Source organism: Lynx rufus, unplaced genomic scaffold (genome assembly GCF_022079265.1).
Source record: "Lynx rufus isolate CCGP_SWC_20201006 ecotype Redwood Valley unplaced genomic scaffold, mLynRuf1.p SCAF_32, whole genome shotgun sequence".
Taxonomy (NCBI): Eukaryota; Metazoa; Chordata; class Mammalia; order Carnivora; family Felidae; genus Lynx; species Lynx rufus.
This window is the reverse complement of record NW_025814848.1, coordinates 5239490-5265240: the sequence shown is the minus strand read 5'-3', so window position 1 is coordinate 5265240 and position 25751 is coordinate 5239490. Positions and strand designations below refer to the sequence as shown.

The 25751-nt window shown below is 59.6% G+C and overlaps 1 protein-coding gene across 1 annotated transcript; it reads left to right on the top strand.

Moving 5' to 3' along the window:
• Nucleotides 1–270: 270 nt before the first annotated feature.
• On the top strand, nt 271–25751 carry THBS2 (thrombospondin 2). The gene is made up of 22 exons (XM_047093167.1): nt 271–1208; nt 3764–3835; nt 5441–5997; nt 7155–7239; nt 9703–9899; nt 10902–11042; nt 11575–11671; nt 12126–12296; nt 12436–12612; nt 13281–13454; nt 14137–14264; nt 14335–14487; nt 14941–15159; nt 16080–16187; nt 16800–16959; nt 18201–18319; nt 18893–19127; nt 20953–21180; nt 21630–21901; nt 22361–22458; nt 22865–23004; nt 23817–25751. The coding sequence occupies exons 2-22, from the start codon at nt 3784–3786 to the stop codon at nt 23822–23824; spliced, it is 3519 nt and encodes a 1172-aa protein (XP_046949123.1). The 5' UTR covers nt 271–1208; nt 3764–3783; the 3' UTR covers nt 23825–25751.

The window sequence follows — 25751 nt, the reverse complement described above, 5'->3', positions numbered from 1 at the left end:
TCCTCCCTCTGTCTACCTCCTCCTTCCTCTGTCCACCTCCTCCCTCTGTCTACCTCCTCCTCCCTCTGTCCACCTCCTTGCTCTGTCTACCTCCTCCCCCCTCTGTCTACCTCCTCCTCCCTCTGTCCACCTCCTCCCTCTGTCTACCTCCTCCCTCTGTCTACCTCCTCTTCCCTCTGTCCACCTCCTCCCTCTGTCCACCTCCTCCTCCCTCTGTCCACCTCCTCCCTCTGTCCACCTCCTCCCTCTGTCTACCTCCTTGCTCTGTCTACCTCCTCCTCCCTCTGTCCACCTCCTCCCTCTGTCCACCACCTCCTTCCTCTGACCACTGTCCACACTGGCCCAGGAGATGGTGAGCTCTGGGGAGGGCAGGGTGTCCGACTGCTACCACTGTTGGGATTCTCAAGTCTTTATTCTGCAGGCTGTCCCATTAGTTGAGCCCACGGAAGCTGATGATGGGTTGTCTGTGCCACTGGGGACGAAGCGGCGGCCGGACGTGGCCCCGTCCGGGGCCCCTGCAGGGGAGGCCTCCTGGGGGTGCAGCCAGCACACGATGTGGGATGTGGATCCTCTCTGTCCTATTTCTTAGTCATCTAACTGCAGAAAGTGACATTTCCCGACTTCCCTTTAGGTTAAATATTTATTCTGCACATGATAAATTGATTCAGCCACAGAATAACTTCCTCAGCACGTCGACCCCGGCGGCGTATGCTTTGCGTCTCCTCGGTCGTGACTTGTCTGCTTTGGAAAGACCTTCTCAGCCTGGCCGGTGTGAAACTTGTTTAAACCCTGGAACTTGCGTTCTGTCTCTGAAGCCGAAAAGGGGAGTTGCAGCCAACCTCGCTGGTTGTATTTATAGCGTTTTATTTCCTGAGAGAAGACAGGAAAAGCCAGCGCCTGCCTGCCTTCCCCTCTCCCGTGGCTCCGCCTCTGCCGTCCCCCAGCTGGAGGGGCCGGCGGGAGCGGGCAGCCCAGCACCCGTGTGCCAGGTGCTCGGAGCGAATGCGAGATCGGAGGGGGATTATGTCACTCCTTCGAAGGATGGATTGAACGCGCTTCCTCCCGGGTCTGACTGACAGCACCACCCAGGAGACCGGAGCATATAAAGAGGAGGCTGCTGACCCCCGCTCCGCACGCCGCGGACCTGGTCCTCTGGGCTCCGTCCCCGGCACCGAGTCAGCCCTCGCCACAGCCGTTCGACGTCCCAGGTAAGAACTGCATAAAAGATTTACCTCGTAGAAGTTATTAGAAAGCCATCGCGTCGTACTTTAATTTTCAGAAAAGGCTGTTTTGGTTTCTGAGGAGGGAGAAGGAAAAGTGCAAGCCGATCTATGCTGTAAGGTGAAGCTTGACCGTTAAGGCGTCTTCACGCTTGGAAGCATCGCGTCCGCAGCGGCCGCGCCGCGAGCTCCCTCGGAGGTGGTCTGGTCCCACGGTCCCGGTGCCTTCCGCGAGCGTACCTGCCCGTGAGCCGGGGCGCACGCTTGTGTCTTTGTCACTGATGGGGACCCCGAGGAGGGCGTTAGAGAAAGTCCTCCTGAAAAAGTGAAAACGGTCACCAGAGAGGTTACAGACACCGCAATTCTAAGCGTCTCTGACAGTGAAAGTGTGCTTGAGTATCAGGGAGGAGCAGATACACTGTGGGTGTGTGAGGAGCCCGGGGATCCCCGCCCGGCTGTGGCTACAAGCGGGGGACGATCAGCGCCAGGAGAGGCCCGGGCGGCACCAGAAGGCGCTGCTGAGCCACGGGGGGCAGGAGGCTCCCGGGTGCCCGAGCCCCTCTCGAGGGAGGGACCGCACACCTCCCGGTGGTGACCGTTGCTCGGATGGCTCGTACAAACGGGTGTGAACACATCTGTGTGAGTTCTAATCACATTCTGCTGCAGAAAGTCTCCGGAGGAGATGGAGCCACGGGCACACTGTGAGTGTGTGTCCGGGTGCCTGACTGCGTGTCCTAGGACGTGACACGGCCCGGGTGCTGCCGTGGACCAGCCGTGGGCACGGAACGGCTGACCCAGGGATTCCTGGTCCCGCTGCGCCCTTGCCGCCGTCGCGCCCCCGCCGGACAGCGTGGGTCCCTCTCACTCATGTGACCGACGGCGGAGCGTGCATACCCAGAGACGCTCCGCTTTCAGGGGGCAGAGGGTTTGATTTTTTTGGAACGGACTTCCGTTTACGCAGTGTAGCTGACACTCGGGAAGCTGGGCCCCCAGGACTTGAAAAAGCACATTTTGGACGGAGCCCGGTTTGCCAGAGCCAGCTGTCCCCTCTGCGGGGACAGACGGCACGCATCTGGTCGAGGGGACACAGGGGAGGCGTTCCGGAGGTGCTGGCCCAGTTTCCTCCTAAAGCACGAACGCGGCGCTCACTGAGCGCCAGGTGTGGCTCTGAGCACCCGGGTGTTGACGCGTGTGGCTCAGTCCGTTGAGGAACCTATTAGCGGCACGGCTGCCCCCCGGAGAGCCGCGGGAAAAGCGGTCCAGGGGGGCAGCCACGCAGCACGTTCAGCAGACGCCTCCGCGCCCACCGCGCCGCGTGAGCCTCTACGGTGTTAACTCGCCGAACTCATTTCTCGCGGGGACCTTGTCTGGCACGGGATTTACACAACTATTCCTCATTCGGCAGGTGAGGAAACTGAGGCAGGGAGGTTGGGCCGCGAGGGCTTGCCCGCCGGGGCCGGCCGCTCGCCGGGGCCACGTGAGAACCAGCGGCGCCCCGACTTGTTTGTGAGGAGGTTGTGAGCGGCGGGAGCCGGACTCCGGAGGGATCCCCGGGGCCTGCAGAGTGGCCTCTTCTCCTGGGGAACATTCCTCCAGCCCAGGAGGATGACTGTTTCCAGTTTACCAGATGCTTCTGGGGGGCGGGGGGGCACTCCTTAGGATTTCTGCGACCCCGAGGCGCTAACGAGCTTTGCCGTCATCTGACAGCCGGGCCGGGGTCTCGGTTTGGCTTCGGTTCAGAGCCGGATGCCGCCCACCGCTGGGACGGAGCTCCGTGCCCCGCGCGCCCCTGCGAGATGTTGGCACGGGAGCCCCGAGGCGGGGCAGGGGTTAACGGCGGAGCGGGCCTCCGTCCAGGTCTCCTGACTCCCGGCCCAGCGTCTGCTGGCCTGAACCATGCCAACTGAAAATCCTCAAGAATGGAAAAACAGGCCTGCAGGAAAATAGAACAGCCGAGTAAAAGTGATTGCTAAGTAGAATGCTATGTTTTTCTGTGGTTGGGACACACCAAGTTCAGTTTCTTTCTCCTGCGTACAGTTAAGGTTTATTCTAAGTGAGGCCTGACTTTTTTCTTCTTGGCCATCTGCTCAACGGTGCCTTCATAGATTATCGTCTCTATGGTGCCGGCATTTTTCTAAATTCACACTTCCTGGGTTTCAGGCCTGGCCACGCTCACCAGCGGCCTTGCCCTGGGCCAGCGCTTAACTTTTCCGGTCCTTCACTTACCCATCCGCAAAATGGGGATGATAACAATAGTATTTGCCTCTCGGGTCGTCGTGAGATCAGATAATGTGAATGTTGGGAATGTGATCACGCCCTGCTTTGTCAACAAATGCTCGTCCAGTGACGGGAGCTCGAGTCGGAAGAGCCCCACTTGAAAGGCCCGTTTCTTACCCGGCTTTTACTTCCCACAAACGCACTTACTGCTGGTTTCGACGCACAAACCGCGTAAACGTTCGTGTGAGTGGAGACTGCGGTCGACACTGGAAATCACTGCCGTGCGTGTTGTGCGCCTGCGTAACCAGGGCCTGGCTTGTCCGCAGGGTTCCTCCGCCGAAGCAGGATGCTCTGGGATCTGGTCCTGCTCGCCCTCTGGGCCGCGTCCGGCGCGCGAGGTGAGTGTGGACAGTGGCTCTGCTTGTCGGGGCCGCTGGCGCCCCCGCAGGTAAGGCTGTGGCTGAGGTTCCTACCAGGGTAGAACATTCAGAACTTCCTTTTAAATAAATATTTACTTATTTCTGAGTCCACGTAGGAGGAAATTATTTCTTATTTTTAAATCTTTGCTTAAGTTTGTTAATTAATTGATTAATTTAGAGAGTGCATGTGCATGAGTGGGGGGGGAGGAGCAGAGAGAGAGGGAGAGAGAATCCCAGGCAAGCTCTGCACTGACAGCATGGAGCCCGACGCAGGGCTCGATCTCACGAACCACGAGGTCACAACCCGAGCCAAAATCAAGAGTCAGGCACTCAAATGACTGAGCCACTCAGGTGCCCCAGTAGGAAATGATCTCTTTTTGGAAAATCTAGGTATTAGAGAAACACACTCTTTCGTCTGGTGACACAACACTGGCCATGCACAGTCAGCTTTTACATTTTTACACGCTAAGTTTCTAACACTGGAAGGGCTTGGTGTTCTATAACTTCTTTTCTTCCTACTTTTTTTCCTACTTGAAAATGCAACATCAGTGTTTTTCCGTGTGCTTATTTTCACACAACACGGCCTTTAATGACCGGATGATATTCCGTCCAAAGATAGATCGTGCTGTTGTGTAGACCAGTCTGCAGGTGCAGCATTACTCCAGCGTCGCCAGTGTAAGAGACGCCACAGGGAACCCAGCTGTGACTGCGTCTCTCCCGGTATTTGAGATTATATCCTCGGGACAAGTTCCAAAAGGAACGTTGCTGAGTCAGAGCTGTTAACTCTTTAAGCATTTTTGGCGGATTGCCCAGCGGCTCTGCCAAGGAGGTGGCCGGCTGACACCTCTGTGAGCAGCTCTGAAGCTCGTGCTTTGATTCGCCGCACAGGGGATGAAAAGCCACGCTTCGTTTGAACCTCCTGCTCAGTGAATTGCGTTGAATCATCTGCCCTGCTACACTTTGGGAAGGTCCGGTCATCCGGATGGTGACTTAAAGCCCTTTACTCGCAGGCCTGAGACTCCCGCTGTCTCAGAGCCTTCCCTGGGGTGCTCAGCAGGGCTGCGGATAAACTTCCGCAAAATGGAGACACCAGTGTAACTTGTGGGAGTCAGGTGGTCTCCATAAGAGAGCGACGGAGAGAGCGTGGGTAGCAAGGACAAAGACGCATTTCTTGTGCAGGAATTTTTTCTGGGCGATCAAATGGTAGAAGCAGGGCTGCGCCTAAGCCTCAGATCTGGGTGGGAGAGCAGGAGAGAGCCCGGTGCGGGACGGGTTCCGGAAGGTGCGCCAGGGCCCAGCTCAGGGCAGCGCTGCCTCCCCCCCCAGGAGGCCTGGCTGCGGAGTGCGGGCTGATCCGGACACAGCCTTCTGGCGCCGGCTCGCTCCCGAACGGTCTCGGACGAGCAGCAGCTGCCTCCGGGGCCCCACTGTGGGTAGCGGCCCGGGGACAGAGAGGGTAACGGTGCCGTTAGCACCCAGCGGAAAGGGGACACCCCCTGGGATCAGGGTCTGCTGCCCCGTGTGTAAAAAGGTCCCTCCGGGTTCGTGCCCGCGGTAACCTCCCTGCTCTGTCCCCACGGGCAGCTGGTGACCAGGACGAGGACACCGCCTTCAACCTTTTCAGCATCAGCAACATAAACCGGAAGACCATTGGGGCCAAGCAGTTCCGGGGGCCTGACCCCAACGTGCCAGCGTATCGTTTTGTCCGCTTTGACTACATCCCACCCGTGAGTGCAGATTACCTCAGCAAGATTGCCAAGATCGTGAGGCAGAAAGAGGGCTTCTTCCTCACGGCCAGCCTGAAGCAGGACCCCAAGTCCCGGGGCACGCTCCTGGCTCTGGAGGGCCCCGGCGCCTCCCAGAGGCAGTTCGAGATCGTGTCCAACGGCCCGGCCGACACGCTGGACCTCACCTACTGGATAGACGGCGCTCAGCACGTTATCTCCCTGGAGGACGTGGGCCTGGCTGACTCCCAGTGGAAGAACATCACCGTGCAGGTGACAGGGGAGACCTACAGCTTGTACGTGGGCTGCGACCTGATCGACAGTTTCACGCTGGATGAGCCTTTCTACGAGCAGCTGCGGACAGAAAAGAGCAGGATGTACGTGGCCAAAGGCTCTGCTCGAGACAATCACTTCCGGGTACGTACAGCAGGGTCGCGGCCGCGGCACGAGGCACGGGGACGGGCTCTGCTGGGGCTGAGCGGCGAGGGCATCTCTTAACGTGATGCCGTGCTGGAAGAGGTCAGGCCCGGGAGACACGCACCACGCAGACATACGTGGGCTCCCGCCACGTGCAGGCACACAGACGTTCACACACACACGCTTGCACACAAACACACCCACACGGATACACACGCCCACACCCAATCACACGCATGTGCACGCACCCACCCACCCAATGGCACCCATGTGCACACACTGTACATGTGCACACGCACCCACACAGACAACACCGCACACGTGCACACGCACACACGGAGCACACGCAGAGGTGCACGCACTGACACACCCAATCACACGCATGTGTGCACGAACACCGTACTCATGCACATGTGTGCACACCCACACTCACATGGACAACACACGCACACACACACACACATGCACACACAGATAACGCACCCCTTTCTAAACCACAAATAAGCAGGGCACGTGGTCCCGGTGTGCTTTTTACCTGGGCAAACGGCTGTCATTTTTCTGGCCGAAGACGGATTTGATGGCCAAGGTATCGGCCCCCTTGGAATGTTCTGGTAATCTCCAGACTCCCCGTTTAGCACCGAGAGGCGAGGAGAGCAGAGTAAGAGCCATGCTTTTCAAGGAGAGGGCTGTTGGTTTATGAGGGAAAAATTCCATGTTCATCTTAAAATATGTTCATGTTAAAATAGTTTTTGGAAGATCTTTCTAAAACCACACGGGTTTAGAGCCTACAGCGTGGTGTTGGCACATCATCGTGTGTCTTCTGGGGAAACGATCGTGCGTTTAAATTCAGTTGAGCCCGAGGCTAGCGTCCTTACCCGGTTGTTGAACTGACTTCTGGTGGCCGTCAGGAAGCCCCCGTGGCCCTGCCGTGGGAGCACAGACGCTCACCTTTGAGACCGAGTGTCCACGTCCGGGACCGCGTGCCCTTCCGAGCCCGTCAGCCAGACACCAGACTGACCCACGATAAGGAGAGGTCCAGCCTGCTGCGTGTAGAAGCACAAGAACAAGATTACATCTTGTGTTTTTAAAATGTCATTTAGCTTGGCATCGTTTGATGTGTATCTGTTGCTCTATTTGTCTCCTCACGTGCATTCCAGGGTTTGCTGCAGAACATCTACTTAGTGTTCGAAAACTCAGTGGAAGATGTTCTAAGCAAGAAAGGTTGTCAGCAAAGTCAGGGAGGTAGGTGTGTTTTGAACAGTGTATTTCGCATCTCATTTCTCGTCTTGGATGGATTTCTGCTGCGACGGGAGTGTGTATGTGCACGTGTGTGAGTGCGTGTATCCGCGCGTGGGTGAGTGCGCCTGTACATGCATTTGCGTGCCCGTGTGCGTGTGTGTGCGTGTGTATTGGGGGGCTAGTGGGGATTTAAGAAAAAATATTGTAATAAAGTGCCATTATTGTCTCTGAAGGAGTTAGCTGGTCAACTCGGACATGTTGACATCTGAAAATGATAAACTGCTTGAAAGAGTAATTTTGAATATATTTTAATAATGCAAAATAATCAATTTCATAAACCAAAAGGCCAATCTCTGCATTTTAACATGATTACACGCAAATTTTCCTGTCTGTTAATGGGTGACGATCATCTCTCTGGGTAACGGCATGGGTATCTGTCGGCTACGTTGATGGAGGTTTTCTTCACTCTTCACGGCTGTTGACACAGCCCTGTTCTGGAAACATTTTCGCTGCCTGAACCATTGACAGATAATCCTGCATTGAATGCTAATTGCAGTTTGAATTTACCTCCAGCCATAATTGCCTACATTTTCTTGAGCATTTAATTTATGAAGTTCACTCTGCTGGGCTCTTTAAACTCAGCGTGTCACTGAATCTTCAAAACACCTTAGAGACAGGCTCGTTCACTTTACCATAAAGAAGCAGGGGCCCCGGGGGTCCCACCGCTGCCGTGTGTGACCACCTGTGTGCCCACCTGGGCTGAGAGTCTCCCAACATGGTTCACGTTGTGATTTATTTGCACTGAGGCCCCTTCCTCATGTCAATTGTAAATTACGACAAAGATAAATCGTTCTCTCATGATCAGCGTGTCAGGAATACATAGGATGTGATGTCTGTAACGCACAGGTGCGGCTCTGGGACCCGCACCCCCCTGGAGCTGGGAGCTGTCCCTCCCCCATCTTAGGCGCGGAGATGCCCGCTCTGTTCCTCAGCCTGCATCTGGCTGGCGGCTGGGGGTCCCCCACGGAGGCCTCATCTTTGTCTGAGGCTATCCCCTGTCCTTCTGTCCTGTCCCCTGTCCCTCTGCCCTGTCCTCTGTCCCTCTGCAGATCTTCCATACTCACTCAGTGGAAATTCAGGGCAGGTGAGGATTAGAACAGCGCGTTTTGGCCGGACTGTGGCGTGAAGGGACATTTGTAAGGCTCCTGTGACCGGCCTCTCGTTTGCCGCAGCCGCTGAGGCTCAGACCTCACCCCGTGTCTGCAGCTTGGCTAACGTGCAAACTATTGGCCTCTGTGATTTTAACCGCTGACTTTCTTGGGGGAGGAAGTGGTCATTAAAAAGCAAAAGTTTCAGGAGGGGCTAAGATAGTGAACAGACATAGGACACTAACCCCTCCGGGAAGGCTCAACAACACGGAGGAAGAGAGCGGCTCTTGGGACCCTGACGGACGGACTGTGCTTGTGTTTACGTAAAAGCTGAGCGTCATGCTTGGTGGTCTGCTCTGTGGGCAGGGGGGGACATTTCACCCTTGAGGGGGTGAAGGGCACCCCGGTCCCGGTCCCAGCTCTGCCCCCGGGCGACCCTGCCAGGCCTTTCATCAGGGGGAGTGGACGCCCTGACTGTGTGTTGTCCTGTCCTGCTCTGGGTCTGTCTGAAATCAGGCCCCGGGGCACATCTGTGGGTGCGGGACCGTTTCCCATCTGATACCTATGGGCAGTGACTGACGCGTTTATGTCCATGTGGTCTGTGCCCTTTTCCATGCAGCGAGCCAGGGGAACTCCCGAGGTCAGAGTGATTGCGGCAAGGATTCATGACCAAGTAGTAAGTCCCCAGCAGTAGTCCTGGCAGATCGGTAGCTTCCAGAAGGTGTAACTCAGTAGCGAGATGCTGAGAGAAACAGGGCATTTCACTCCTGTGACAGTGACCGGAGGGCTGGGGGCATGGCTGGGCCGGCCCCGCTCCCTCGGGGGATGACGCCTGTCTCCGGACCGGCCCAAGTAGTTTGCTGTTTGTGTCCTGGCCACGTACGTCCCATGGGAGAGCCCCAGGAGGTTTGTGCGGTTTCAGGGGCAGCGAGGGGGAGTCCCCAAGGTCGCGCTTCTGAGGGCGTCTGCCCTTCCCTCCAGAGGACACGGGAATGAGGGAGAGGCAGGTGAGGTCTGGTGGACACTTCTTGGCATGAAGACCGCCGGCTGCATCCATCTTGATGCGGAGCAAGTGGCCAAAACAAAGGGTGTTTGGATAGAAAACAGGGTGAGCGAGGAGCTGCGGGGACACGTGCTGGGGAGCAGGCTCCGGGGCACAGGGACGGCTGTCAGCGAAGGAGGTGGTCACCTCTCCTCTGCCTGAGTCACATGTGGGTGCAGAGCCCCAGCCCCCGTGTTTCCCTCTTTCGTTCCGTCCCCAAGCCCACGTCTGCGCGGCCGCTCTCCCCCGTGCTCACTGCACCCACTGCTTCCGCAGCCGAAGCCAACGCCATCAGCGAGAACACGGAGACACTGCACCTGAGCCCTCAGGTGGCCACGGAGTACGCGGGCCCAGGCGCGCACAGGAGGCCGGAGGTGTGCGAACGCTCCTGCGAGGAGCTGGGCACCATGATCACCGAGCTGTCGGGGCTGCACGTCATCGTGAACCAGCTTCACGAGAACCTGCGGAAAGTGGTGGGTGCCTGGCGGCTGCTTCCTGCCACACAGGCGCGACCTCACCCGCAAGCCCCCCTGACGCACTGACAAGGCGCTTGGCCCGAGCGCAGGGCAGCGGAGGGCAGGTGGGCGGGCAGAGGACCCTGAACGACAGATACCTGTGGCTCCACGTCCTCCAGGATGGCTCTTACCCCGGGGGACGCTCGTGTCCCCGAGCCTGAACAGGATGGGTGTGGGAGGACTGGCCGCAGGTCCGGGACGTAAGGGGACGTCAGAAGGAAAACGCCGTCTTGGGTCCCTTCGGGTTTAGAAAAGGGCACTGACGGGAGCCATGTTCTCGTAGCTGCGTGACCCGAGACAGGCCCTCAGCTGGGCCCAGGGGATGGGAACACATGGTGCCTAACAGAAGTGACAGGGGCAGCGGGGAAGAGTGGCCGGGAAGGTCTGCGGGTCTGGGGTCGCCTCACGCCCTGGTGGCGTCGCACAGCCGCTCAGCGGGCAGCCGTCCCCACCCTCTGCCCCATGTCAGGGGGCCCGGGATGGGGTGGGACCCTATCACTCCCACTCCGTGGGCGGTCGGGAGAATGGGCACGGCCAGGACGCGCGGCTTGGGAAGCACCCGGAGGAGGCTGTGCCTCTTCTGGAACTTTCCAGCAGGTGTGTGCCCCTGGGGCAGGAATGGGGGCAAGAGTTCCAACAGTACCCCCGCCCGCACCCACTGCCTCCCGCTGAGCACCCACCGTGTGCGGGAGGAAGAGGTAGGGATTCGGAGGCCACGTGAGTGGAGCACCCCTGGAGGGTGACAGGCGGTCGGCTGCCCGCTGGGATCGCTGGGACGTGACCCCGCGTGGCGAGGCCTCACGTGGCCCCGACTCTCCTCCCGCAGAGCCGGCCGCACGGCGGGCGGTGCTACACGGGCGGGGGGCGCCCTTCCCTGAGGGAGGAGCCTCCTCTCCCGCCTGTGAGCGCGATGAGGATGTTGCTTCCGCCCACACGTAAACGTTTCCCTCGATCTTCCAGTCCAACGACAACCAGGTCCTCTGGGAGCTCATCGGCGGCCCGCCCAAGACCAGGAACATGTCCGCCTGCTGGCAAGACGGCCGCTTCTTCGCGGAAAATGAAACCTGGGTGGTGGACAGCTGCACCAAATGCACCTGCAAGGTGAGGGCCGGGGACACCTCTGCGCGGGGCAGGGAGGCGGGCTCCCCGGTCTCCCCCGCTGGCCGCAAACGCGCGCAGGTGCGCCGGGACAGCTGATACGAGGGCGGGCACGGGGCACCGACCGTAAGTAGGGCTCCAGCCCACCTCACCGCGTCGCACACGAGAGACAAGCTCCAGGAGGTGACCGGTCCGGCTGGTGTCTCCCGGGAGGCGGGAGGGGGCCGGGCGTGTGCAGCTTCAGGCCGCTCCGGGGGGCCTGGGGGTGCAGGTCACTGCCCACACAGAGGTCAGTGGGTAGCTTAGCCTCTTCCCCTTGGCGAACGCACCCCGTTCTCACGATGGCGGCCTCGGGGGTCGGGCAGCGCACGCCAGGTTGGTCCCCCGGCCCGCGGTGTGCGGAAGGCCCTCCTCTGTTTCCAGGGCCTGCGCGTCAGGACGGGCACAGCCGCCTTCTCGGCCCTTGAGTCCCGCCCTTGCCCTGACGCCTGCTTTTGGAGACGAGGGTCACACAGACACCTTTCTCTGCTTGCAGAAATTTAAAACCGTTTGCCACCAAATCACCTGCCCGCCGGCGACCTGTGCCAACCCGTCCTTCGTGGAGGGAGAATGCTGTCCTTCCTGCTTCCACTGTTAGTGTGCGAGGAGCGGGGGGTGCCATCTGCTTCGTCCGCCTCCCGCCTGTTTGCTGTCTTCCCGGTGACCCGCAGGCGGTGGAGGGGCTTAGCGGGATGGAGGGGAGGGATCAGGGCCACTTCACCCCGAGGCCGTCCACACCCACGACCTCGGAGTTCAGGGTCTTGTCGTGTCACCTGGCGGGGAGGGAGCAGCGCAGAGCGGGGACAGTAGGCTCCTTGGCTTCTGTCACTCTCCGTGGGCATCCCCACATGCCCTCCGTCTTGCTGGGGAGAGCAGCTCTGAGTCCCAACCCAGGTGTGGGCGTCTGCCCCGCTGGGGACCCTGTTCTTGGGAGGGGACACACCTGCTCTCCTGAGCGCACGGACTCTGCCTCGTGGGCCACTTCACGGGCGGTCCGTCCGTGGCAGGGTGGGCAGAGGCCCGACAGGCCCTTGTGCTTCCCACCAGCACCGGACGGCGAGGAGGGCTGGTCCCCCTGGGCGGAGTGGACCCAGTGCTCCGCCACCTGCGGGTCGGGCACCCAGCAGAGAGGGCGGTCGTGTGACGTCACCAGCAACACCTGCTTGGGGCCGTCCATCCAGACGCGGGCGTGCAGCCTGGGCAAGTGTGACCACCGAAGTGAGTGTCAGAGGCCGCTCCTCGTCCGCAGGGCGGGGCCAGGTCGCGGGGACGGGCTCTCCGGCTTGGGTGTGAGCAGACGCCTGGGACGGCCAGCCCCTGCCTCCCCCTGATGTCTCTGTGTTCCTCTGTGTGCTAGTCCGGCAGGACGGGGGCTGGAGCCACTGGTCGCCGTGGTCTTCCTGCTCTGTGACCTGCGGCGTGGGCAACATCACCCGCATCCGGCTCTGCAACTCGCCCGTCCCCCAGATGGGGGGCAAGAATTGCAAGGGGAGTGGCCGGGAGACCAAAGGCTGCCAGGGCACCCCGTGTCCAAGTAAGTGGGGTGGAGGCGGGGGGTGGGCCCAGCGCAGGACTGGGCAGAAGAGACGTGGCTGTCCCCTGGCTGGCTCCTTGCCGGAGCTGGCCTGAGGGTACATCCTGATGGTGAACCAGCTCAGTTAAATTACTGCTAACCCACAACTAAGGGACAAGTCAGCCTGACCCCTGGGCAGTGTGACGCGTGCCCTTTACCGGGGGATGGGTAGACAGCATGGAACAGGGGGTCTCGGGGGACGGCCCCCTGCAGCCTGCAGCCAGCTGGCCCCGGGCCCCGGGGTGCCAGGACCCTGTTCCGGAAGCCCCGTTCATGAAGTGCAGAGACAGCCAGGGACAAGGGGAGTGCAGGGTGATCCTCTCGCTGCCAAGTTGTCCAATAAGACGAACTTGAGCTTCATGGGACGTTTCAGATGCGAGCACCTCTCACCTGGTAGGTGTGCCTGTGTGGGCAGCTTTCCGCCTCTAGACCCCGGCCTGTGGGACTTGAGGGAAAACAAAGCCAGCTGAAACCTGTCGTCCGCATCACCCCCGAGCTCAGGTTCAGGAAAGGACGCTCTTTCCAGTTTCCCTCCCACGTCTGGAGACCCCGCTCCATCCCGGCTCTTACCCCGGGAGCCCCCGTGTAGGTCAGGCTCCGCGCTGACCCTCTGTGCTCTCTGCCCTCAGTCGACGGCCGGTGGAGCCCCTGGTCCCCATGGTCAGCCTGCACGGTCACCTGTGCCGGAGGGATCCGGGAGCGGACGCGCGTCTGTAACAGCCCCGAGCCCCAGCACGGGGGCAAGGACTGCGTGGGGGACGTCCAAGAGCGTCAGATGTGCAATAAAAGGAGCTGTCCTGTAGGTGGGTGTGCGGGCGGGACACGAAAGCGCCTGTGTCCCTGTGGTCTGCACGCTTCAGCCCCTCTGAAGAAGCCACCGCATTTTTATTCTGGTTAAAAACATAAAAATAGAAGACATAGAAAGTAGAAAAGTAGGAAATATAGAAGGGAGAGATTAGTTCTATGCTCATGAGGACACCTGCTTTTAACACCCGTGCTCCTCCACGGTCTTGTGGAACATCCTGTGTGACGACAATCACCCATCAGCCACCCATGTGCCTATGCGCCTGTAGCCTCTATCTTTACTATTTTTTTATGTTTATTTATTTTTGAGAGAGAGGGAGACAGAGTGTGCATCAGGGAGGGGCAGAGAGAGAGGGAGACACAGAATCGGAAGCAGGCTCCGGGCTCCGAGCTGTCAGCACAGAGCCCGACGCGGGGCTCGAACCCACGCACCGTGAGATCGGAACCTGACCCGAAGTCGGACGCTTAACCGACCGAGCCACCCAGGCGCCCCTGTCTTTTACTATTTAAAGATAAATTCTGGGAGGGCAAGCACGTTGCCAGCATATACCAAGTGACTCAGTTTCCCCTTACTGAACCCGGGTGCTGGACAGACGCCTCCCCGGGCGCAGATGATTGCGTCCCGGCGGCCTCCCGGGTGCGCCCGCCCGAGCCGACCCCGCTCTGTGCCGTCCTTCGCAGACGGCTGCTTGTCCAACCCGTGCTTCCCCGGTGCCGAGTGCAGCAGCTTTCCGGACGGCTCCTGGTCCTGCGGCGCCTGCCCCGTGGGCTTCCTGGGCAACGGCACACACTGTGAGGACCTGGACGAGGTGGGTGCCCGGCCTGGGGAAGGGGTGCCCGCGGAGCCGGGGTCGGCGCTCACCCCCGCTTATCCCGCAGTGTGCCGTGGTCACCGACGTCTGCTTCACCGTGGGCAAAGCCCAGCGCTGCGTCAACACCAACCCCGGCTTCCACTGCCTGCCGTGCCCCCCTCGCTACAAAGGGACCCAGCCCTTTGGCGTCGGCCTGGAGGCGGCCAGGACGGAGAAGCAGGTGAGCAACTGACCGCTTGTGTTCTGGGAAAAGGCTGCAGATCAGTCGGGAAGAGCCCAGAGCACTGGAGGGCAGTCAGAGAATACCAGGTGGCCTCCCTGGGCGAGGAGGCAAGGGGTGCTGACTCCTGGGAAGCAGGCGGAGGGCTGTCAGAGCCTGTCCATCACCCTGACCGATCAGCCTGGAGGGGGGAGACCTGAACTTTCCCGCAGGGAGCCCGAGAGGACCGGCGTGACCACTGTATGCTGGCGACCCCGCGCGGTCACCTGCGGGCTTGGACCTCAGGATCGCTTCTGGAGAGCAGAGAGCACAGCTCCGAGGCTCTGGGTCCCTGCGGCACCCGGCGGGGGGGGGGGCCTGCACCCCTGCCCTCGTCCCGGAGCGTCCGCCTCAGACCCGCACGTGAGGGGTGGGGTCTCGGTGCGTCCCAACCACGCGGCCGCCTTCCCGCAGGTGTGTGAGCCCGAGAACCCGTGCAAAGACAAGACTCACGCCTGCCACAAGCACGCGGAGTGCATCTACCTGGGACACTTCAGCGACCCCATGTACAAGTGTGAGTGCCAGACGGGCTACGCGGGAGACGGGCTCATCTGCGGGGAGGACTCGGACCTGGACGGCTGGCCCAACAAGAACCTGGTGTGCTCCACCAATGCCACCTACCACTGCATCAAGGTGAGCGCTGGCCTCCTGCCTCCCCCCTACTTCCACCTCCAGCCTCCCCTCCCCCCGCCGCTCCCCCCGCCGCTCCCCCCCATCCCACCTCCCACTGGCTTCAGGAAGTCCCATCAAGGGCCACTGTGGCCACTTGCAGACAATCTGTTGGTCTGAAGAGCTGGGGGTGCGAGGTGGTTCCCAGCTGCACCCCCGCTCCACCTGGGCTTCTGCTCTCAGTGAGGGAACTTGCTGGAGAAACTCAGGTTTCGCCCACGTTCGTGGGACTGGGGGAGCCGGGCCACCAGCCCTTCGCTGGCTGCAGACAGGCCCCAGGAGCTGTGCCTCGATGGGACCTAGGTCCCTGTGGATCTGTTTGGAGGCCACCCTGGAACTTCTGAGACCCAAGGGTAAACACGACTGAAATACACGCTTCACCACCGCCACACAGGTTTGAATTACAACTCGGCTCGTTGAAGCCAAGTGATTTTTCTAATCACGCCGGTCACGGGGGAGATGATTTGGACTCTATGCCCCGGATTCTGAACAGAGGTCTATGCTTGACTCCTGGCACCTGTTGGCTGAGGAGGGCGGAGGGCACGGATGTGCAGAATGGGACTCTGACGTCGGGACGTGAAAGGTCTCCGGGGGTTCGGCCCTCCTCCAGGCTTCCAGAGCGGCAGCCCCTCCCTCTCCTCGGGTTTCTGCTCTCCCGTGGCCGCCGGGGTCCTGGGCACAGGGCACGAGCTTCCCTGGTCTGGAAGCATGGGCGGCGGTGCGGCGTCTCCAGGGCAGCCTTGAGGAGAAACACGCGTGTCCCTGGCCTCGCCCCCACTGAGGACAGCGCGTGACCCTGGCACCGTCAGCTCCGTGCCCGAGGGTTTACCCTCCGCCCCCCCCCCCGAGTGTTGTTATGACTCGTGTGTGCCCTCTGATTGCAGGACAACTGCCCCCTGCTGCCGAATTCCGGGCAAGAAGACTTTGACAAGGACGGCACCGGTGACGCCTGTGACGATGATGACGACAATGACGGCGTGGATGATGAGAAGGTGGGGGTGGCAGGGAAGAGAGCTTTGTCCCGGGGGCCCCGCACTCGGTGGGTTCTGCGATCCCGCACACGCAACCCAGCCCTGACAGGGCGCAGGCCGTGTGCAGCGTGCGGTGACCGGCCAGCGCGACTGGCCGTGGGCGTCTGCGTGCAGGGGGACCGCCTGCCCTCCTGTGGGTGCCAGCTGGGGCGCCGCTGTCCCCACCATGAGTGATGTGCTTGCCTTTACTGAAACCTGCGGGGAAACTGTCCACCAGGTGACTTCACATTCACAGAAGGGACAGACTAGGCTGCCTGTCTCCGCACAGCCTCACCACACCTGCCTCTCCTGACCCACTAACCCCTCACTCACTCACTCACCTGACGCTGGCAGACCTGTTGTCAGCGTGACGTATACGGTTATGTCGTCTCTGCCATGAAATGTCTCCGTTTCAGCGGCAGACGCATAAATAATCAGGAAGCGGTTTGACGGCAGGAAAGCGCGGGGCTGAGGCCGACTGGCTCCGTGTGGGTCGTCCGATCCTCCCGGAGTGAGTGATGTGCAGCCCAGCGACGTCTTCGCGGTGTCAGATGTCCTCGCGGTGTCCCGACCTCTTCCCTTGCCTTTCCGCAGGACAACTGCCAGCTTCTCTTCAACCCCCGCCAGTTCGACTATGACAAAGATGAAGTCGGGGACCGCTGTGACAACTGCCCGTATGTGCACAACCCGGCGCAGATCGACACGGACAACAACGGCGAGGGCGACGCGTGCTCCGTGGACATTGACGGAGACGGTCAGTTCTGCCCCTGCCGCGGACGCGTGTCTGCCGCCTGGCGCTCTGTCCCGTGGGTGCCACACAGGCTCAGCCGCACCTGCAGACCGGTGCCAGGGTAAACAGTGCCTTAAGCTGTTCTCGCGGGAGCCCGGCCTCGCCAGGCCTGTCCTTCCCGGGGTCGCTGGTGGGGTCGCCAGCCTCAAGAACTCCCTTCGTGAAACCACGGATGTGGCATGTTCCTTCCGTGACCCAGGCCCTTAGTCCTGTGCCCTGTGTCCTTCACGCTTGTGCCCCCTGTTGGCACTTGTGACGGCGTCACCGTCAGAGGCCCAAGTGTTCAGTCCTGCGTCTCACCAAACCACACTGCAGGCAGGCGCGTCTGCCGCCCTGTCCCGGGTTTTTTCTGCCCACACCCTTACTTCCCACTATTCACGGCACGGCCATGGCAAAGCACCCCGGGCGTCCCCGGCTGTTAGGAGCCTCGGACACCATCAGGCCACACTCAGCCGGAGAGGCCGGTGCCCCGGAAAGGACCCCATCCGCCAGCGGCGGTGGTCGCCCGCCACCCACCAGGCGTCTGCAGGCTGAGCCGACTCACGCCTCTCTCTGTCTCGGCAGCGGCTGGAGCGCGCGCCAGCCCTTCTTGGGGGTCTGTTGCTGCTGCCCCCCGCCCTGCTCCCTCAGGCCCCACCTGGCCCGGGCGAGAGGCGCCTCGGCCCGTCTCGCGCACTCCTCTCGATGCAGCGATCGTGAGGGTTGGCTGTGCCATCGGACGGGGTTGCTGCCGCCGCTGTAAATTCAGGTCTCTCACGGCCCCAGTGTCCTGGGATCCACTATCCACTTCCAGGGCTCTTGAAGTAAGGTATTGCACCTGCCAGCCTCTGCCGCGGGCACGCTCCTCCGTGTAGCATGTCCACGCTCAGTTCCTACGGGCTCGCGGCCTGTTTGTGAAATGGATCCGGGGGAAAGACTCGACACGGGGAGCTCAGAGGTGACACGTGTGAACACGGGTGACAGCTCCTTGCCATGCAGAATCACCCGGAAGCCTCCGAGAGTGGCTCTGTTTTAAACTAAGGCATCTTGGGCTTCAATGGGAAACCTGACATACGTTCTTTCACGATCTGATAATATTTACACTTTCCCGTATTCTTAGCTCCTTTTTTACAAAACCGAAGTTCGGCTGTAAGTTACTTAATGAGCCGGGAAAAGCTCTGTGCTTTTTCTAAGCTAGCACACTCATTTTCCCCGAACATCTGCAGACGTCTTCAACGAGCGGGACAATTGTCCCTACGTCTACAACACCGACCAGAGAGACACAGACGGGGATGGCGTGGGCGATCACTGTGACAACTGCCCCCTGGTGCACAACCCTGATCAGGTAACTGATTAGGTGACCGATGGGGGTGTGTGTGAGCAGAAGGGGGGGGGAGGTCAGGGAACCTAATCATTCGTGGATATACATGTCTTTGTAGCTTTCCATTAGTGCTGCCACACAGGGACAGCATGGGCTTTTCAATAATTTTAATTGAAAACTTTCATTGAGCGGGCTTCAATCTCGGTGGCCACGGCTGCGTTCGTGGGCGCGTTCGCGGGCCCTCCCTGTCTGAGGGGACCGGGCACCCGCCCTCCGCTATCTGCCTGTTTCCCTGACACAAACGTGGGGACTGGCTTCTCTTCCAGACTTGCCTCTGGAAGACACAGCACGTAAGGTGTTGCTGTCGTATGTGGGATACACTGTTGCAGATGACGTCACAAAGGCGCTTGCTTCTCCGGCCTCTTCTTTCCGGGAAGCGAGTCCATGTAGCTGGGTCACGCAGGGTGCTGCCCAAGTCGCGCACTCGGCCGCTCGCCTGCAGCAGGGGGCGGCCCAGCCCCAAGGTCCGCGGCCACGACCAGCCTGGCGCCCGTCCACCCGGCAGGTGCTCAGCCCGTTCCCTGCCCTGTCCCCCAGACCGACATGGACAACGACCTCGTGGGAGACCAGTGTGACAACAATGATGACATCGACGACGATGGCCACCAGAACAACCAAGACAACTGCCCCTACATCCCCAACGCCAACCAGGCCGACCACGACCACGACGGCCAGGGCGACGCCTGTGACTCAGACGATGACAACGACGGGGTCCCAGACGACAGGGACAACTGCAGGCTTGTCTCCAACCCTGGCCAGGAGGACTCCGATGGTAGGTGCCCCGCCCCCTCGGATGATCCGTGCCGCGTCCCCTCAGACGGTAGGTACCCTCTGAGGTACCTTGCCCCACCCCCTCGGGCGATCCGTGCCACGCCCCCTCTGGCGATCCATGCCCCTCCCCCTTGGATGACCCGTGCCCCGCCCCCTTGGGCGATCTGTGCCCCGCCCCATCAGACGGCAGGCGCCCGGCCTCCTCAGACAGTATGTGTCCCACCCCCTCGGATGATCCGTGCCCCGCCCCATCAGACGGCAGGCGCTCCGCCTCCTCGGACAGTATGTGTCCCGCCCCCTCGGACGATCCGTGCCCCATCTCCTCGGGCGATCCGTGCCCCGCCCCCTCGGATGATCCTTGCCCTGCCCCATCAGATGGCAGGCGCCCCGCCTCCTCAGACAGTATGTGCCCCGCCCCCTCGGACGATCCGTGCCCCACCCCCTCGGGCGATCCGTGCCACGCCCCCTCGGGCGATCCGTGCCCCTCCCCCTTGGACGATCTGTGCCCCGCCCCCTCGGCTGATCCGTGCCCCGCCCCATCGGACGGCAGGCGCTCCGCCTCCTCGGACAGTATGTATCCCGCCCCCTCGGACGATCCGTGCCCCGCCCCTGTGCAGCAGCTTCGCGCGTGCCGGCCAGCCCATAGGTCACAGGCTCCGCGCATAAGCTATGAGCGGTCTCTGCAGAGACTTGCCCGTCACGAGCGGGATGAGGTGGGATCTGGGCTCAGAGAGGGTTGGGGATTTATTCTTTCAAAGATAAACCAAAGGAGAAAGGGGTGTGAAGTGTCAGGAAAAGGAACGGGGTTCCCCGCACGGCCCGCAACCAGTGGGCGGCGTCGGGGGCAGGGTCTTGAGGAAGTGGGGCCACGGGGAGGGTGTGGAGTAGGCGGCGAGGTGCACGCCGTGTTCGGGGGCCCCGGGGGAGCCGTGAGAAGGTGGCTTCGGGGGCCCTCGCGCGTGTGGGCCGCCCAGCCTTTGGGACCGCAGACGGGGTGTGGGCGTCCGAGCCAACGTGACTCACAGGCGAGTGGGGGACCCGGGATCTGAGGGCGGCTCCGGGGGTCACGGCAGAGCCACGCGGGCGACTCCAGCAGGGGCGGGAACCCTGCCCGGAGCAAGCGCTCGCTCAAGCTGACCCGCGCGGGAGCCCGGGGGCGGGCCGGGGTGGGGAGAGGCCGGCCCTGAGCGCACGGGGTGTGCTTTCCGGCTCCTCCTGCGCGAGCGTGGGCCTCAGGTGCGTTCAGCCGAGCGGACCCCGCAGGACGCGGCGGGAATTAGCCGAGCTCGGTGGCTGTTCTCCTGGTGAAATGAGCTATAGCTGAGAACGTTAACGTCCGTCCCCTGGACGGGACAGCTGTGGGGGTCACAGGCCAAGGCCCCCCGCGCCTCCCCCCACCAGTGATCTGGGGTCCTGCCAGGCCCGCACCCCGCCCACCACCTCACCGGACAGGTTGGGAAGAAGGTTCCAGGGAAAAGTCTGTGCCTCCCCAAAGAAAGTCATTGGTAGAGTAAGAGCTCCGCTTTAAATCCGAATAGATTTCAGGCAAGGGTGATGATGAAAGTTGTCAGGAGACGTTCTGGAAACTGTCAGAGAATAAGCTGGAGGTGCAGCCCCCCTCACCCCCAGCCTGAGGCCTAGTCTCGGGGGACACCCGCGGAAGTGAGCAGGAGCCTACTGTCCACACTCTGAGCACCGCGTCAGGCTCCTGGGAGCCCCCCAGCCCCACGCGGTAGGGAAGATGAGCATGGCCCCACAGAACACCAAGGAAAGGCTGACGGCCAACCACCCACCGTGTGTTCTCTTTCTCGGCTATCCGCCGCCAGGGGACGGGCGTGGGGACGCTTGCAAAGACGACTTTGACAACGACAGCATCCCAGACATCGATGACGTGTGTCCTGAGAACAGCGCCATCAGCGAGACCGACTTCAGGAACTTCCAGATGGTCCACCTGGACCCGAAGGGCACCACTCAGATCGACCCCAACTGGGTCATTCGCCATCAGGGCAAGGAGCTGGTGCAGACGGCCAACTCGGACCCCGGCATCGCTGTCGGTGAGCCTTCGAGATTCGCACCGCCCTTCGTGGTTCCTGGGGGCAGGGTGCCCACGGGGCACGCGGGAGGCTCTGTAGAGCCGCGTGGTGGGGTCAGGGTGGTCTCTCGGGTGCCCGTCCTTCCACCCCTGCCAAATGGTCTCGATGGAGGGAATGGGGAGGCAGGCGTCCGTGAGGTCGTGCTCCGTAAGCCATCTTACGTGTGGGTTTGATTTACAAAATACTATGTCATACAGTAACGGTCTGCCAGACTCAGGAAGTGGGGTCTGAAGTTGTTAGATCCCAGACATTCATTAACCCCAGAGCCACGAAGCGGAGGTGGGTGTGAGACAAGGGCCCAGCCCAGCCTCCTCCCGCCCGCGCCCACCGGTCCCGGGGCCGACCCGGGCACGTCCTCCGGGGCCGGGCCCGCCTGAACCTCCCCACCGAGAGTCCCCTTTGACATCCAGGTTTTGACGAGTTCGGGTCCGTGGACTTCAGCGGCACGTTCTACGTCAACACCGACCGGGACGATGACTACGCCGGCTTTGTCTTCGGCTACCAGTCCAGCAGCCGCTTCTACGTGGTCATGTGGAAGCAGGTCACCCAGACCTACTGGGAAGAGCAGCCCACGCGGGCTTACGGCTACTCGGGCGTGTCCCTCAAGGTGGTGAACTCCACCACGGGCACCGGCGAGCACCTGAGGAACGCGCTCTGGCATACCGGGAACACGCAAGGCCAGGTGAGGACGGCGAGGCGCCGGGAGCACGCTCAAGAGAGCCGTTCTCGCCCCGAAGATGCCCAAACTTTGTGTTTTCCTTAATTGTAACCCAAGTGACAGTAATTTTAACAGTCTCGTATTGAGCGCCTACCTGATTAAAGACGCCATGCCCGGTCTTGGTGTTTCCGTAAACACGGTCCATGATCCTCTTGTAAGTTACGTGTGATTCTACTGTCTTCTAGAGGTGAGGACAGCTGGGTTTTCAAAGGCTAACTGTTTTGCCCAAGGTCCCATGTTGAGGAAGCAGGGGATCCGGAATCGCATCCGTGGCTCTGGCTCTGACGCCTGTGCCGGTGGCACTGACCTGCTGGCCCGTCGGCGGACTTGGGTCCGCTCCCGAGGCTCGTGGCCGCGTGAGCCACGGGCACTCCCGTCCGTGCTGTGAGACGGCACCCGTACTCAAGAGTGATGTTTTCTCAGGTGCGCACGTTATGGCACGACCCCAAAAACATTGGCTGGAAAGACTACACTGCTTACAGGTGGCATCTGACCCACAGACCGAAGACGGGCTACATAAGGTGAGGGTGGCCCAGTGCCAGCGACTTCCACCCAGTGTCCCCAGCACCATGAGAGGCCAGGACGGGGGAAGCGCAGGCTCACTGAGCGTGAGGCTTACTCGCCCACGTGCTGCCTTCCTGTCAGGGAGCCGTCAGCACGTGGGGTCCTGCTCCGGGCATTAGGTCGGGGCCCCCTCCCTACCACCTAGGCTCCAGCCTAGAGGGTGGGCCCAGCGCACGTGGCTTCAATGTCACCTGAAGGCCACGGGGAGGGAGGCCGAGGTGGTGGGGACTGGAGAGCGCTCTGGCTGAGGCTGAAGCACCTGTCGTGGGGAGGGGTGGGTCTTGGGGCGGTGCCCCGTGAGGACGGACCTCCCGCCCTCTGCCATTCACACCTTGTTTCTTTCCCCCGCACCCCTGTGTTCAGAGTCTTAGTGCACGAAGGAAAGCAGGTCATGGCGGACTCGGGACCCATCTATGACCAAACGTATGCCGGCGGGCGGCTGGGTCTGTTTGTGTTCTCGCAGGAAATGGTCTATTTCTCAGACCTCAAATACGAATGCCGAGGTGGGTGAGAACACGGCTCTATGGGCGGCTTGTGGCACAGAGTGGGGGAGAGACAGACATGCATGTAACTTTGCTGCCTTGAAAGGCACATCACGGCAATACGCTGATGGCAGCTGCTTTGTTCGCTGGCTTGCGTCATGTCCTGTTTCGTTACCTGTTTGTTTTAAATTGAACGTGAATGTCTCTGGTGGAGCAAACACTTTCCAGTTATTCCCAGGCTCTGCCCATTCACCTTGCGTTCCGTCCTGTGACTGTGCATTCCTTACAGCTTCTGGGCCCCCCATGGCATTTTAGATTTTAGATTGCTATCCTTGCTGAAAACAGGAAGGGAGGCAGGGAGGCGGGGGGAAGAGGGAGGAGGGAAGGAGGAAGGAGAGAAGAGGGAGGGAGGAAGGAGGGAGGGAAGGGGGAGGAAAGGGGGAGGGAGGGAGGGGGTTCTCTGTAGTTACCTGTCTAGAAAGATAATTGGCTCACCGTACTGTCTGACCCCATACCTTCATGAGGACATGAAAACATTCCCTCCTACAGATGAGGTCAGTAAGGCTCTGAGATGCTTCTCAAAATTCACACACTGAAAATTACCCACAAGGGGAGAAAGGGAACACGAGCGCATTGCTTCTGGCGAAGTCTCCTTAGCCCTCCGTGGGGCAAAGACCCGACGCGTTCCCACACACGCCACCCTTCGCACACCCGTCCATACTGTGGAGGCTTTTTAAAATTAAAATGATATTTCGGTTGCAGGTAAAACAAAACAAAACGAAGCAAAACCCACGGTGCAGCCACCCTCGTTCTGTGTATTGTTTATTTTGTAGATGTCTAAACAAGACCGGCTGCATTTCCAGAAACGTACTGTAGACGCTGTTGCCTAGACCCCTAGTCTGTGCTGGTGCTTCCGGCTTCGCTCTCTTTAGCAGCAGCTCCCGTCCTTGACCCTGACGCTGGGGGTCCTTCACCGACATCAACCCCACGCCCAAGCGCCTTCAGAGGGGACTGGTCGTGGGCCCCACAGGTGAACGTCCGGCCCAGAAGACAGCTTGATGACGCAGGAGACTCCGTGCAGTGACAATTGAGCTCGGCATTACATCGCTTCTTGTTTGTTTAAAAAGAATGACGTTTACATATAAAATGTAATTACTTACTGTATTTATGTGTATATGGAGTTGAAGGGAATATTGTGCGCAAGCCATTATCATAAATTAAGCAGAAAAAAATATCGCTGCACGACTTTCAGTGCTTAAAGCCATTTCCACTCTTGGGTCCGAGCTGTCCCACAGCAGCCAGTCCTGTCGGGTTCACGGAGTCTGGAGTCGTGCTGGTAGCAGAGGTCGGGAGACCTCGTCCGACGTGGGGGGCCGGCTCTCTAACTGGAACTTGAGCGGTGGTCACGAGGACAAACGGAAGCCCCTTCCCCCACTGTCCCCCCCTACAGCGGTGGAGTCCGAAGTCCCGTACTTGGCCTCCGTTGGTGAAGTTAGCGGAGAGAAGTGGGCGCTCCCACCGCGGCGGGCTGGAGGGAGCTCCGCGTGCCCCTTGGTTCTGCTCTCTGAGCACCAGGGTCTCTGCGTGAGTCTTTTCCGGGGCCCGGCTCCAGACCACGCGTCAGCAAGAGCACTTTAGCATCTAATTCCTCCTCTGGGCTTTGCAACTCTGCAAAAGTTGCTTACCTAGTTTGGCAACACTTTTCATTAAGGTTCCAGTTAGAAACGCTAATATTTATTAAATGACTTTAGGATGCAGCTTCATTCACCATAACTTATTTTAAACGTGTCAAGTAACACACGTATAGCATGATTTCTAGGGATACACGTAGAGCACACATATGATACAAAGATGTTGTTACAAGGAAATACCTTCCTGCCGAGATACAAGCTTTACAGTATGCTGTTGTCACGACAAAGCGTGTTTCAAATGAAGGGGAATAAATCAATGATGACGAAGACTTGATAAAGGAACCTTAATTTATACTGTTGCCAACGCACTAATCCAGTATGTGCCCCTGTTCTCTGCTGTACGTAGGATTTGAAACCTTAAAGGCTGAAGAAAAATCAGCATCAAGCCTTGCCAGACACACCTGTTAATCAGTCATACAATGATATACACGATTTTTTTGTTTTTTTTGTTTTTGTTTTTGTTTTTTTGTTTTCGCTTTAAATTGCATGTTCTTTCTGCAGGAAATATTAATCTCCCTCCACATAAGGGGTTTAATAAGAGAAGTTTGTCTTACTTGTCTGATGCGGGCAAATCTTTCTCCCCTTTCTGTTCATAGTGATCTCGTTTCTATGTTTCTATCTCGATTCCATAGTGTGGAATACAGAGGATCCATAACTCTTGTCCTAACTTGCACATTTCATTTGATAAAGTTGTGTTTGTCTCTTCCTTTGAGGTTGACTTTTTGTTTTGCTGCACTTTCCACTTAGTTTTTGGAGCTGTGTTCCCAGACGGCGGGGGTTTGGGAACTGGACTAAATGTAACGGCCGCGGAGAGTGCACAGGTGTCCGTGTGGCTGTCGCTCGGACGAACAACGCAGTGCTGTGCGATGATGATGTGAATATTTAGAATGTACCATATTTTTTCGGTAAATTATTTATGTTTTTTTTTTTGAACAAACTTCTCTTCCAGATTGATGAAGCCATTTGTTTTGCCAAAGACTGTAAATATTTATTTATTTGTTCACATGGTCAGAATCTCACCACTGAAACCCTGCTTTTATCTAGCTGCAGCCTCATTTTTATACTTTAAAGATTAAT

Excerpts from the sequence above, each read along its gene's own strand:
- THBS2 (XM_047093167.1), top strand. The coding sequence starts at position 3,784 with ATGCTCTGGGATCTGGTCCTGCTCGCCCTCTGGGCCGCGTCCGGCGCG. Across the intron at positions 9,900-10,901 it reads ACGAGAACCTGCGGAAAGTG|TCCAACGACAACCAGGTCCT; the intron begins GTGGGTGCCTGG and ends TCGATCTTCCAG. Across the intron at positions 14,488-14,940 it reads CGGCCAGGACGGAGAAGCAG|GTGTGTGAGCCCGAGAACCC; the intron begins GTGAGCAACTGA and ends GCCTTCCCGCAG.